This window comes from Patella vulgata, chromosome 4 (genome assembly GCF_932274485.2).
Source record: "Patella vulgata chromosome 4, xgPatVulg1.2, whole genome shotgun sequence".
Classification (NCBI taxonomy): domain Eukaryota; kingdom Metazoa; phylum Mollusca; class Gastropoda; family Patellidae; genus Patella; species Patella vulgata.
In genome coordinates, this window is record NC_065882.2 from 4,682,644 (window position 1) to 4,696,667 (window position 14,024).

Sequence of the window (14,024 nt, forward strand, 5' to 3'; positions counted from 1 at the left end):
AGTATCCTAGTGTGCGTTATAGGATGACACCCCTATACTATATAATATTCCTAATGCACAACGGATTATGAAGGTATCCTCGTTGCAAGAGAGAGAGAGAAATGGGGTTTAACGATGCCATCCTTATCAGTGATTGTAGCGGCCTAGCGAATATTCACTGCTGATTAGTGTGGAACAAGACAAGTAGCGGCTAGCAACCAGTTCTTGGTCCAACAATTAATAACTAGACATTTATTAACATGACAAAACCATAATCAACCCTTGATGTCACCGAATGACTCCGATTTTAAGTAGATTATAACAGTTCGGCCATTTAATGATTTAATTTAAAAATGGAGAAGCGAGGCTTAGACTCTATTGACCAGTACTGTCCTTACAATCAATGCAAACATCTTGTCAAATCAAAAATGCAATCATTAATAACTTCGCTCAAAATAAAGTAATTTGAATGAAATTTTCAATATATTCATTTTGCATTATCTATTTTGAAATAGTATAGAATGGACAGATCTTTATCTAAATCTTACATAATGCCCCTTTGATAGTTATACTGAAATTAAAACAACTTTCATTGTACTGAAATTACTTTTTATTATTTATACTTATAATAATAATAATAATACTGAAATTACATTACTATTCATTGTACTGAAATTACATCGCTATTCATTGTACTGAAATTACATCGCTATTCATTGTACTGAAATTACATCGCTATTCATTGTACTGAAATTACATCGCTATTCGTTGTACTGAAATTACATCGCTATTCGTTGTACTGAAATTACATCGCTATTCATTGTACTGAAATTACATGGCTATTCATTGTACTGAAATTATATCGTTATTTAATGTCCTGAAAATACATCGATATTTGTTGTAATGAAATTATATCGTTATTCATTGTACACCACTATTCATAGCAACGTAGCTAAACACATTGTATTGAGATGTACTGATGTGTCTGTGTTTAGCTACTATTAGACGCCCTTGGTTTCGCCTGGCAAACTCAATGCATGTAATAAGTTAATAATATAGTAATTAAACATACCCAGCCCAATGTAGTGACACAACTTTCGTTTATCTGCGGACAATGTTAGTAAAGTTAATTAAGCTGTGTTGGGAACAAACTATGACAGGCCATTCGCAATTCGGGTGCATTATGGCTGTTGTACGCGACATAGATTTAGCTCCGCCTTCATGCCGTTATGAAATGAAATGGGGTTTAACGTCCTACTGTTCTGCTCCGACAGAGCTAATGAGGACGGGCATACACCATACATTGTGCTATAACGGAAATTTTGCCCGGGAAGCGGCACTATCGCCTACTCTTATATCGAATTCCAACTGCCAAGGGATCTTTTACAATTATCCTTGTCAAGCCCTCCGTCCTGCATCACTGACAAGAGGAAACCGCGCCGGACAATCCCGATGAACTTTCTCCGCCAAAGCAGGGATCGAACACGTGACCTCCAGGGTAGCGAGCCATCGTCTTACCCACTAAGCCAATGACTTCAACCCTATTCAGTTTTAAAGTGTCGTGCAAGGCCAGTTTTTAACGTTTCGATTTAAAAGAGATGATTCGTACCCACGCCAGGTAGGATAATATTCTTAATTGTAGTTGGATGTGACAGAAATGTAATAAATAACAAATAACAATTGGTAGTTTTGCTATTCATTGTACTGAAATTATGCCACTATTATAGTACTGAAATTATAACAACTATGCATTGTACTGAAATTATGCCACTATTATAAGTACTTAAATTATAACAACTATGCATTGTACTGAAATTATGCCACTATTATAGTACTGAAATTATAACAACTATGCATTGTACTGAAATTATGACATTATTCATGGTACTAAAATTTCACCACTATTATAGTACTGAAATTATAACAACTATGCATTGTAATGAAATTATGCCATATTCATTGTACGGAAATTATGACATTATTCATGGTACTGAAATTTCGCCACTATTCATTGTAATGAAATTATGCCACTATTCATTGTTATAAAATTATGCCACTATTCATGGTACTGAAATTACGCCACTATTCATTGTAATGAAATTATGCCACTATACATGGTACAGAAATTACGTCACTATTCATTGTACTAAAATTATGACACTATTCATGGTACTGAAATTACGCCACTATTCATTGTAATGAAATTATGCCACTATACATGGTACACAAATTACGTCACTATTCATTGTACTAAAATTATGACACTATTCATGATACTGAAATTATGCCACTATTCATGATACTGAAAGTATGACATTATTCATGGTAATGAAATTATGCCACTATTCATGGTACTGAAATGGCGTCTCTAATCGTCAAACATACACAAGGTCTCTTGAAAGTACAACAGAGACAGGATATCCCTTTCACTCAACACAATCTAGGTCATTTGTATTTCCATAATTGGCTTGATAGAAAACTCATAAGAAAGGCTTTGTCTCTTAGAGACAGAAACGACCACGAATGACTTTGTCTCAAGCCACAGAAACGGCTACGACTGACTTTTTCTTTAGGGTAAGAACCGACTAGGAATGACTTGGTCGCCAGCCCTTTTTAATCTGTTCTAATTTGAAAAGATCTTTTGATTTAAGATTTAAAGGATCTGATTGGAGCTCCTGCTTCGATAGCATGGAGAATAATTTACCATCAAATAATTCTCTTTGGCAAATTTTCGACAAGTTCGTCATACCGCAAGTTCTAAATACATCACTTAATTCCTCGACCGTATATTCTGAAAATTGTTTTTTGGTCGTGGTGTCCATTATTGGTTTAGATATGCCCTTTTTATTTGTCAGATCCATTTTAGACAGGTCTGGATAATCGTAAAACGATTCGTTTTCAACACGGCCTAGATCGAAGCCGTCATCGTTGGCGTAATCGTCGTCGCCGTCGCTGACTTCATAAAAATTTTCCGGGTTGTCAATAGTAACCGCTTGTTTGTCTGAGTGTAGTCTGGATTTGATCTTTTTTAAGCCTTTCTTTAGAATTTTTAGTGCCTGGAACGAAATAATGAATAACATGTTAGTCTCAGACATCCAGCCTATAGTCATCTACGTACATAGACTCTATCATCCAGAAAAATGGGGTTTAACGTCCACTCGACACAAACTAGGTAATTTCGGGACATGGTTCAATTTTATTTCAATAATTCGCTTGCACGTAGGGGTCTTTAGCAGTGGGAAAAAACCGAAGGACCCGGAGAAAACCCATGAGGTTGGACAGGCGACCCTACGCCTTGTCATGTACCAACGTCGAATCGAAACCACGTCCGTTGACTCAATGACAGATCTTATGATACATCGCGCACGTGCTAACCATTCGGCCATCCAACCCCCAGCATGTTTAGTGCCTGGAAAAAACTAATTAATTCCATGACAGTGTTGTTAAAATGACGGCTAGGCTTTAAATAGATTAGATTAAAGGACAAAATCAGAACGTTCTCAAAAGTCTAAAATATATATGTTAAAGTATTTTATTGTAATGGCTTTTGTTATTCTGTCAATAAGCGAATTAAGAGTGACTTATTTCTCCTAGATGGTTGTTTACGATCCGTTTTGCAGGACTGGCGAACGAAGACCAATTGACTGGTCCAACAGCCTCAAAACGGATATTAAAAGAGGCAGAGAGAGGGAGAGAAATTGGGTTTAACGTCCACTCGACACAAATTAGGTCATTTTGTGACTAACATATGGTTCAAATTTAGTTCATTAATTCGCTTGCGCATAGGGTCTTTAGCAGTGGGAGGAAACTGGAAAACCTTTAGAAAACCCACGGAGTTGGACAGGCGACCTTACTCCTTGCCACGTGCAATGGCGGAATCAAAACCAAGTTACTTGACTTATTGACAGACCTTATGATACAACCAACACCCCCGGATATTTAAAGAGATGACAGAGGTTAGTAAGCGATAGAATGACGACGACTGTTCGAGATAATACATACCCCTTTATCCTTTTCTTCTTCCATTTTAAAATATCCTACAACAGATGAATTAATCGAAAAAAATTATATGAATAATCGAATAACCGGGAACAATTAGCAATCGATTAATTGAATAACGAATAACGAATGTCTTAACGATAACAATGACTAACAATGATTAGTAGGATCTAAAGTGTTGCCTTGTTGGTTTAAGCGTTATGTTATTCAAGAGAAATTAAATGAAATGGGGTTTAACGTCCTACTATTTTGCTCGGACCGGGTTAAAGAAGACGGGCATACGCCTTACAGTGTGCTATGAGGGAAATTTTGCCCGGGCAGCGGCACTATCGCCTACTCTTATATCGAATTCCAACTGCCAAGGGATCTTTTACGTGCATGCCAATGTATACACGGGATCTCGATTTTTCGTCTCATCCGAAGGACTAGACAGCTGTCCTTGCCAGGCCCTCCGTCCTGCATCACTGACGCACGCCGGAAAATCTGGATGAACTTTCTCGGCCAATGCAGGGACCGAACACCCATTCCTTGAAGCAAAATTCGACACAATAACAATGGAAAATGCGCTCGCGTAATCTCAAAATTCGTATTTCCAATATAAAGTACAAAAGACTGCCAGCGATCATCATCATTTACATGTAATGTAAGATGTTCACTTTCTACTTATATGTACTGGACAATGTAGCTACGGTGTGCAGGAGTTTCCGAGCATGGAGTAATTTCACTCAATACTTGACAATGCGAACTTTTGGTTTGATTGAATGTGTACGAGAAAACAGCCTACTCAGCAAAAAAAAAAAAAAAAAAAAATCCCTATCTGGACTAAGCTACGATGCGCAAGTGTTACCTCATGAGCACGGAGTATTTTCACTCAATACTTGACAATACAAACTTTTGGTTTGATTGAACGTATAAGAGACTCCGGCAAACCGACCCATTTTCCCAAGGAAAAAAAACCTCGGCCCACTTGGCGAGAAATTAAGCCCATTTGCCTGTCTGGAGTAAGCTCGGGGATGCCCCCCTCCCCACCACCCCAAATACCCCTCTGTTGTGTGCCACAAACACGTGTGATTTTCGGATATGGAACCTCTAGCCTGCCAGGAACAAACCACTTTGCATGAGCATTTGCTTGGCTTCTGAAACCCCGGTGTAGACTATGACGCGTACGTGTCGTAATGATGGACAAATCTCAGAAAATCAGATGTCAAATCCATGTATTGTAAGTACACAAAATGAATTTATAATCTGATTATAAGGTTAATTAGACTAGGTAAGTCGATATTTCATGCCCCACCTTCGAAATACGTCGATGGCATGCTGCTTTTACAACGAAAAAAAAAGAGCACTTGTATCGCGTCATTTAAAAAAAAAAAAAAATTCTCACCCTCTGAACATGGTGTACTCCAGTCGATATCGGACAAACTAGGGTTTGATATAACTGGTTCACTTTGCGGAATTTTGGTTAAACTGGATGGCAGCGTAGAGGCTTTGCTTACACCGGATTTCGGTTTGGTTGATTGCACTGTATTTGGTGATTTCCGCGGTACTAGCGCTGAAATTTTAAACAAAACAAAAATATCTCAATGTTAATAGAATTAGATATCGACGACTTTAATTGACACATTATGCGTCGACGGGGGCGGGGGGGGGGGGGGTGTCGAGTGGTTACCGCGTGTGCGTTTGCATTAGATAATAAGGCCTGCCATTGAGTCAACTGGGGTGGTTTCGATTCCTCGGTTGTACATGACAAGGAGTTGGGTCGCCTGCCCAACCTCATGTGGTTTCTCCGGGTTCTCTGGTTTCCTCCCACAGTTAAAAACCCCAAAGCGCAAGCGAATAATTGAAAAAATTGAACCATATGTGAGTCTCGAAATGACCCAATTTGTATCGCGTAGACGTTAAACACCATCACTCACTCTTTGCTCCCCCCCCCCCCATTCGTTGATTTTTCCAAATTTTTTCTAAATAAATAAATATAGCGCAAGGCTTGTCAATTTCTTGCACTAAACCCTAAACACGGGCATACTGCATACAGGGATTTGTCTATTTAACAAGGTTACCTACAGATTTCGTCACGAGATGTAAACACGTAAAAGATTTCCTGGCAGTTGGAATTCGATATAAGAGTACACCGTAGCACCGCTGTCCGAGGAAAAATTCCCTCATAACATATTGTATGACGTGTCTGTATGGGGCAGTGCAGTCAGGCTTTAAACCCCATATCATTTCATTTAAAGGAGCTAAATCGCTAATATTCGGGACCTAGAAATTGACACAAATGGGTCGCAATGCATATAATAATGTAATCTGAATGTATATAAACTGATTTATATTCAATCGTTTCTATTTTTACCCTAATTTTAAATCAGTTATGTTTGGCGAAATACGCCAGAAGTCTCAATCGAATGGCAATCTCTAGCGTCTGGTTATTCCAGTCTACACCGATAGTATTTATTGCGCATGCTCTCCAGATAAGATTATGAGGTCACCGTTTGACATGACTTGTGGAATATGCCTAGCCTCTTTCTGCGAGTCCATTATGATACACGACTCGTGTACCAATGGTAAAATGTTTATTTTTTCTTAAATATTGGATATCAAAAGCCCATCTTTTCCCCGTAAGATCACAACATCAATGTTGATTTAAATTGACAAACAATTCGTGTTTTAAATGTCGAAGACTCTGGATGATATTGAGTTAGAGACTTAGCTACTTTAAGTTTTATCGTACGGTAACGGATCTATCAGATAAAGGGTTTTAGACTTACGCACTTGCCAAACTATTTCTAATAAATTTCACAAACTTTCAATAGATATTTTCAATTCCTATATATGTTATATCTTATCTGTTTTCTTTGTCCTTTTTAAATGGTTATTGAGAAGACGACTTATAATAATTTCAATGATATTTTACTCTAGATAAGTAGCCTATTCATATAACCTCTTTCTACCATTACACAGAAGAATGTTTAATATGTCATCGTAACATACTTATTGAAGTACATACACGCCCAAAATCTTAAAATAAAAAGTTATGTAGCCCTTTTTTTCTGATTTTAAAAGTCAGTTTTTAATCTTGTACATTCGGTATTGAAAAATGAAATGAATAATTGCACGAGAGAGAGAGAGAGAGAGAGAGAGAGAGAGAGAGAGTGGATCCGGAGAGAACCCACGAGGTTGGAGAATGGATGCATGAAAACTGACTGATAATCAACATTACTATAAAGAGACGATATAATAGAAGGGGGGGGGGCAATGCGCGCTATATCATAAGGTCTGTGATTGAGTCAACTGTTTTCGATTCCCCGGTGTACGTGACAAGGAGTAGGTCTCGCTATAATAGAGTGATTAATGACATATACTATATCTATAGCATATACTATTTGTCACATGACTTTTGGAACAATGAAATTTTTTTTTTTTTACACTTGACTGTCTTGTTATTCTTGGTTAGATCTATTTGATAAGACCAACTTCAAGTTTGGTCAAAGGTCACGTGATGTAAACAGGGCTAGCGTTAATCTCAACCCCAAACCTAAACCTGGACCTAACCATAACGCTTACACGTGCCCTAACCTGATTTATGACGAAAATTGAGTTGGCCTTAACAAATAGATCTAGCTCTATTCTTGGAGAGATGCTATTTGATATGATGCCACAATTCAAAATGTCGGCGATAACGTCATCTTTGACTCATGGTACACATATGAAATGAAATGAAATGAAATGGGGTTTAGTGTCCTACTGTTCTGCTCCAAAACTGGGCTAATGAAGACGGGCATACGCCATACAGTGTGCTATGAGGGAAATTTTTAACGGGCAGCGGCACCACGGCCTACTCTTATATCGAATTCCAACTGCCAATGGATCTTTTACATGCACGCCAATGTGTACACGGGATCTCGGTTTTTCGTCCCATCCGAATGACTAGACAGCTGTCCTTGTCAGGCCCTCCGTCCAGCATCACTGACAAGGGGAAACCACGCCGGATAATCTGGATGAACTTTCTCGGCCAATGCAGGGATCGAACACCCTGGTACATATAGAACGAAAGGAAATGCATTACTTCCTGTTCGGAGATTAGATCGTCAAAAATAACTGGTCATACAGTTTGACAAATAAAACTCTGGAAATTCCATGCAGAAGTAATATTTTGTAAAATGATCATACTTGTGTGACTTGTCAGAAAATGAATATGATTAACTAGACGGGATACCAGATAACAGAAACTTCCTTGTTCAAAATACTATATTGACATTATATTAATTAGGATTAGAGTTTTGGCAATAAATTTAATAAAATCCCCTTCTAACAAATACTGCCCTGAATAGAGGACATTGTGTATTAAAGGGGTTAAACCCCCAACTCTATTTGCCATACAATTGGAAATTTAAAAACACGAATTGAAATTCAATATTGGCTCATTTCAATCAATAGTGATGTTGTTAGCTTGCCGTGAAAATAAGGGATCTAGAGATCCAATATTTAAGACATTATAATTATTTTAAAATCAGTACACGAGTCGTGTATTCTATGGTTTCGGGTGCCATTTGTAATGAACAAAGAAAACATATCTTACAAGATAATGGCTGATTCACAAACGACAAAATGATAATAAATATCCCGTGTAGAATAGACTAAGCGCGTGTGAACGACTGGCGATAAATTTGGACTGCTCACGTATTTAACCGAACATAACTGAATGTTTAAACATTCATGTTACATTAATGTGTGCTTTTAGACCCACTTTCGTCTATTTTAAGGTTCCAAAGATTTGCGTCATAGGCCTATCCCCTTTAATATTATTCTATGATCCAGTTTCATAAATGAAACGACAGGCTTGTGTGATGAAATGAAATGGGGTTTAACGCCCAACTGTTCTGCTCCTACTGGGTTAATGAAGACGGGTATACGCCATACAGTGTGCTGCCAAGGGATCTTTTACGTGCACGTCAATGTATACACGGGTCCTCGGTTTTTCGTCCCATCCGAACGGCTAGACAGCTGCCCTTGTCAGACACTCCGTTCTGCACCAATGACAAGGAGAAACCACGCCGGAAAACCCCGATGAACTTTCTCGGCCAATACAGGGAGCGAACACGCGACCTCCAGGCTAGCGAGCCAGCGTGCTACCCTACCCAATTAGCCACTGTGGCTCTGACAGGCTTGTGTACTCGTAAATCGCACATCTGAAGCGTTGTAGTGGCAATTCACGAGGCACAGAAAATACAACTAGGTCACGACGGGGGTCTAGTGGTCCTATTAAATTTGAAAACATGGAACGCTGTAGATGCTATCCCCATCGGGGATGGCCGATGGGGATAGCGCGCGCGTTGTATCATACGGTCTGTCATTGAGTCAACTTGCCGGGTTTCGATTCCCCGGTTGTACGTGACAAGGAGTAGGGTCGCCTGTCCAACTCGTGGGTTTTCTTCGGGTCCTCCGGTTTCCTCCCACTGCTAAAGACGCAAGCGAATTATTGAAAAAAAATTGAACCATTTGTAAGTCCCGAAATGACCTAGTTTGCGTCGAGTGGACGTTAAATCCATCTATCTCTCTCTCTCTCTCTCTCTCTCTCTCTCTCTCTATTCCCGACTATTTCAGTGAGCCAGTGACATACTGCTCCATGTCAGTACTGTATAATATCAGGGTTTGTAATCGCTATATTATGGAAGCCTATAACTACCATTCATAATTTCTACTTTTCGCCTCTTCAGAACACGAAAGTCGAAAAGTCAAAAAGTAGAAGTTACGACAAAATGTGAGGCGACAAGACGGTATACAAGCAAAATTAACTCGAAAATAGGAAATTAAGAAATAACACACCGCGATAATAGCGGCCCCCCGTTTTTTCTTAATTTCTACTTTTCGACTTGCATTTTGGCTTGTATACCGTCTTGTCGACTTTCGACTTAGTCATATTTTTGTATTTATTGATGTCAGTAAGAAGGCGCCAACACGCTATACAAGCCAAAATGTAACTCGAAAAGTAGAAATTAGGAAATTAACACACTGCGCTATTAGCGACCTATGATCTGTCGTACTGTCGACTTTTCGACTTTTCTACTTCTCGCCTAGGAAGTTGTTGTAGTCTCTGCCTTCCAGGTCACATTTGAATACGCGCATACAGACATTTTTGTTAACGGGAATTGCGCGTATTCAAATGTGACCTGGAAGGCAGAGACTACAACAACTTAACTATTAACACGCTGCGCTATTAGCGACCTATGATCTGTCGTACTGTCGACTTTTCGACTTTTCTACTTTTCGCCTAGGAAGTTGTTGTAGTCTCTGCCTCCCAGGTCACATTTGAATACGCGCATACAGACATTTTTGTTAACGGGAATTGCGCGTATTCAAATGTCGACAGTACGACAGATCATAGGTCGCTAATAGCGCAGTGTGTTAATTTCCTAATTTCTACTTTTCGAGTTACATTTTGGCTTGTATAGCGTGTTGGCGCATTCTTACTGACATCAATAAATGCAAAAATATGACTAAGTCGAAAGTCGACAAGACGGTATACAAGCCAAAATGCAAGTCGAAAAGTAGAAATTAAGAAAAAACGGGGGGCCGCTATTATCGCGGTGTGTTATTTCTTAATTTCGAGTTGATTTTGGCTTGTATACCGTCTTGTCGCCTCACATTTTGTCGTAACTTCTACTTTTTGACTTTTCGACTTTCGTGTTCTGAAGAGGCGAAAAGTAGAAATTATAAATGGTAGTTATAGGGTTCCATACTATATGAATGAGACATAGTAATAAGATCGTAAATATCCACACCCTATATTATGACGTCATTGTTATTTATTTATAAGGCCTTTTAAAGGTTGATTCATTTTTTAAGGCTACGTTTGACTGCCTATGTTTTGCACAGTTAAATGTATTTTCTACTAATTCATACATGCAGATTCTCGAAATTATCGCCAGTTTTATGATATGCATACGAATCTTACGCTGCCTACATACAATTAACACCGCTGGAGGTCGGGCATGAACCTAGTGCACCGCTATTTTAATTCTTATGCATTGAATATTTCAGTCAAAAACACAAAGTTTATATAACTCATGTTGCGAGGTATTTATTCGGCTTCTATTTTCATATTTAATGACATTGAAAATGATTATTTAGTGTTGTAAATAAATAAAACGGGGTAGAATCGTACAACAAAATAAAACATTAAAATTTAAATATGGCGGTCATCCAGGGTAGAGATTGATTACTGCGTTTTAACAGGGTTGTAGACAGCCAAAGTACATTGGCAGACGTAGACTCCCGAATGGAAATGAAATGGTGCTTTAATGTTCTACTGTTCTGCTCCGAACTGGGCTAATGAAGACGGGAATACGCCATACAGTGTGCTATGAGGGAAATTTTGCCCGGGCAGCGGCACTATGGCCTACTCTTATATCGAATTCCAAATGCCAAGGGATCTTTTACGTGCACGCCAATGTATACATGGGCTTTTTCGTCCTATCCGAACGACTAGACACGACTGACAAGGGAAAACCACGTCGGAAAATCCCGATGAACTTTCTCGGCCAATGCAGGGATCGAACCCGCGACCTCCAGGCTAGCGAGCCAGCATCTTACCCACTTAGCCACCGTGGCTCCCCGATATTTTAGCAAAAAAATACAAACGTATCGTTACTTTCATTCACTGTCAGTGGATGATTTTAAAGTTGTCTTTTACCATAGAAAAACAGTTTGTTAAAGATACATTATGTAAGCATTAGATAACGAGCTGGCTATTCTTGCTATAATAGTTCAAAAATAGATAATGCAAAATGAATATATTGAAAATTTCATTCAAATTACTTTATTGTGAGCTAAGTTATCAATGTTTGTAGTTTTGACCAGATGTGTGCATTGATTGTTTATTATCGTAACCACCGTACTGGTTGTTCAAGACTTAGCCTCGCTTCCCCATTTTTAAATGGGGTTTAACGTCCACTCGACACAAACTAGGCCATTTCGGGACTAACATATGGTTCAATTTTATTGCAATAATTCGTTAGCGCGTGGGGGTCTTTAGCTTTGGGAGAACCCGGAGAAAACCCACGAGAATGGACAGGCGACCCTAACCTTTGTCACGTACAAGCGGGGAATCGGAACCAGACCTTATGATCAAACACGTGTGCGTTAAACCATACGTCCACCCACCCCACAGATAAAGTTGAATAAAGTTTAGTTTTAAAATCAGAGACAGTTCTTGGCTTCTAATTTGCTTTCAATTTGTTTTCTCGAAACATTAATTTTGTAGGAGCCTCTTTGAAAGCTTCTCAAAGTTCGGCCCCCATTGTGCAGTGAAAAATACGTGGCAATTTGTTCCTGGAATTTAGTCTATTGTCATTATATCTATCAAAGGATGCGAAGAATTTTATTAATTATGAAATGTCAAATCGGGTCTTTTGGGCCCGTGACCGCTCTAAGCCGAGGCACAACCCACCCATGGTTGCGTGGAATCTGGCCTTAGCAAAGTTGTAGTAACCATCTATTTATAGGGAAGTCACCGCGGCTCAGTGCCGAAATCATATAACGAGATACCCCCCCCCCCCAAAAAAAAAAAAAAAATACAAAACAAAAGGCTAAACTAGTATGATCGAGGTTAGGAAAATTACCTGGGGCACGACTTGTCCATATATTTCCTTCTCCAGGTGACGAACGTGTCATTGCAGCTACAGCAGCAACAGGTTTCGAATGACCTCGTGGTGGGAGTAATGGTGCTCGAGGTGTTTCTTCGCAATTATCCGAATCGTCATGTACTTCTGCAAAGCGTAACTGTGCCTTTTTAGTGAACTCCACGTAGAGGGCCCTGTCCATCACCTTGGGACCCGTCGGGGTCTGAGTAAAATTCTTAGCCACAAAAAACTCATAATCTGAAGAATCCAAGTACATGGGATATTGGACAGAAATTTCACTCAAATCAGGATTACTCAAAGGAAGAACGAAAACAGTCCTTTTAACAAATTTACCTTCGTTCATATTCGTGTCCAAACGTTTATAGTGTCCTACCAATATCCGTTCTGTGTGAATACTCTTCAACATCATTTTACCCTCATATGAATCCAGATTGCCGAAAGCTTCCACAATATCATGCGATACGACCTCCTTAGAAAGTGTTTCTGTAAACTGCACAATTTGTGGTAATGGAAACCTTTTAAAAACTTCTTGTAAAGTGTATTCCTCATCATCTCTCAAGACTTGAAAACTTCCCGAAACAGTTGACGGAATATAAATGATATCTTTTCCATGATGTAAACATTTTAAATATTCCATCAAACTTGAATCCCGTTTTTGTTTTTTTGGTTTACGCCAACCGATAGTTTCCAAGACATCTCCTTTGGCTAATATAACCATTTTGGAACTCTCCTCGTCGCGGTATTTTACTGTTTCCAAAACTTCTAAATATCTTGGAAAGTCTGTCAATGCATCTGCTATGCTTTTGTATGTATAGTAAGTCCCATGTTTTGGCATAACTCTCACCAAACCTTTGTATGTAACGGGTATACTCAACGAATCGTAGCAGTTAGCCAAAGTGTATCTCCCCATTAATCCACTTCCTGGTTTGTCCCAACCCGTCCATTTCACAAATTGACACGCAACCTTCCCTATATGTTCACAGGAGTCGATTTTCATCAGATCCCCGAGTGAAAAAGAACTGATGTCATCCCCACTGTCGAATCCCTCGCAGACACGCACCACACATGGAAGGCTGACCTTATCGGCTACTTCTTGTAACGATGTCGTTTCCTCGGACCAGTCTATGTCGTCTAGACTCGCGGCCATTATTGTTTAGTTGTGTTATGATATGCAACATGTAAAATACACTATATAAATATTTCGTCACGTGATTATTATTCATGATAGCATTTATATATTGTAACGTGGTGAAAACGTCGCGTGCAATTGTTACGGTACAATGTTCACCGGTTATAATTAGCTAACGGAATTTAAAATTTTATCCCCGTTAAAATGAAATGAAATGAAATGGGGTTTAACGTCCTAATGTTCTGCTCCTAACCTGGGCTAATGAAGACGGGAAT

The 14,024-nt window shown here is 39.0% G+C and overlaps 1 protein-coding gene across 1 annotated transcript; it reads right to left on the minus strand.

Moving 5' to 3' along the window:
* Positions 1-534: 534 nt before the first annotated feature.
* On the minus strand, positions 535-13,781 carry LOC126817370 (uncharacterized). The gene is made up of 4 exons (XM_050544314.2): positions 12,600-13,781; positions 5,363-5,530; positions 3,982-4,016; positions 535-3,035 (listed from the first exon to the last, which is right to left on the minus strand). The coding sequence occupies exons 1-4, from the start codon at positions 13,765-13,767 to the stop codon at positions 2,565-2,567; spliced, it is 1,842 nt and encodes a 613-aa protein (XP_050400271.1). The 5' UTR covers positions 13,768-13,781; the 3' UTR covers positions 535-2,564.
* Between the last annotated feature and the right edge of the window lie 243 nt (positions 13,782-14,024).

What these genes read in the sequence shown, in the direction of transcription:
- LOC126817370 (XM_050544314.2), bottom strand. Translation starts at nt 13,767, where the DNA reads ATGGCCGCGAGTCTAGACGACATAGACTGGTCCGAGGAAACGACATCG. An exon ending in ATGGACAAGTCGTGCCCCAG is followed by an intron (nt 5,531 to 12,599) that starts GTAATTTTCCTA and finishes TTAAAATTTCAG; the next exon opens with CGCTAGTACCGCGGAAATCA. An exon ending in GAGTACACCATGTTCAGAGG is followed by an intron (nt 4,017 to 5,362) that starts GTGAGAATTTTT and finishes CATCTGTTGTAG; the next exon opens with GATATTTTAAAATGGAAGAA.